We start from the raw sequence: 346 nt of genomic DNA on the forward strand, positions 1-346 counted from the left end.
GACTAATCAGTTAGATACCAGTAATTGATTAATTAACATGGATATTTACTTATTTCAGGAGATGATCATCATAATGAGTAATTATGTAAAAGTAAAATTAAAGTGATCATATCCCATTATAAACATACAACACAAAGAAGGTCACCTGAATGCTTTTGCTCATTACAGTGCCAGCTATGAGTGTCTGGGTGATGCCTACCTGGCCTATGGTGCCCACACCGCTGCTCTGAAGGTGTTCACAAAGGCAGCAGAGATTAACCCAAATGCTCTCTACCCACTCTACCAGATAGCCCACATAAAACAGGTAAAATAAAGCAAAGATGTAGTAATAGCAGAAATCCTTTTT

General features: G+C 37.6%; 1 protein-coding gene across 1 annotated transcript in view; it reads left to right on the forward strand.

The window, feature by feature from the left end:
- Window positions 1-346, forward strand: part of LOC119591402 (tetratricopeptide repeat protein 37-like) — a 22,471-nt gene that overhangs the window by 9,650 nt on the left and 12,475 nt on the right. The window contains exon 12 of the mRNA XM_037940145.1: window positions 169-304. Coding sequence (XP_037796073.1) covers window positions 169-304 — 136 coding nt within the window. The remainder of the gene's footprint in view (window positions 1-168; window positions 305-346) is intronic.

The sequence above is a fragment of the Penaeus monodon genome, chromosome 28, assembly GCF_015228065.2.
Source record: "Penaeus monodon isolate SGIC_2016 chromosome 28, NSTDA_Pmon_1, whole genome shotgun sequence".
Lineage (NCBI taxonomy): Eukaryota > Metazoa > Arthropoda > Malacostraca > Decapoda > Penaeidae > Penaeus > Penaeus monodon.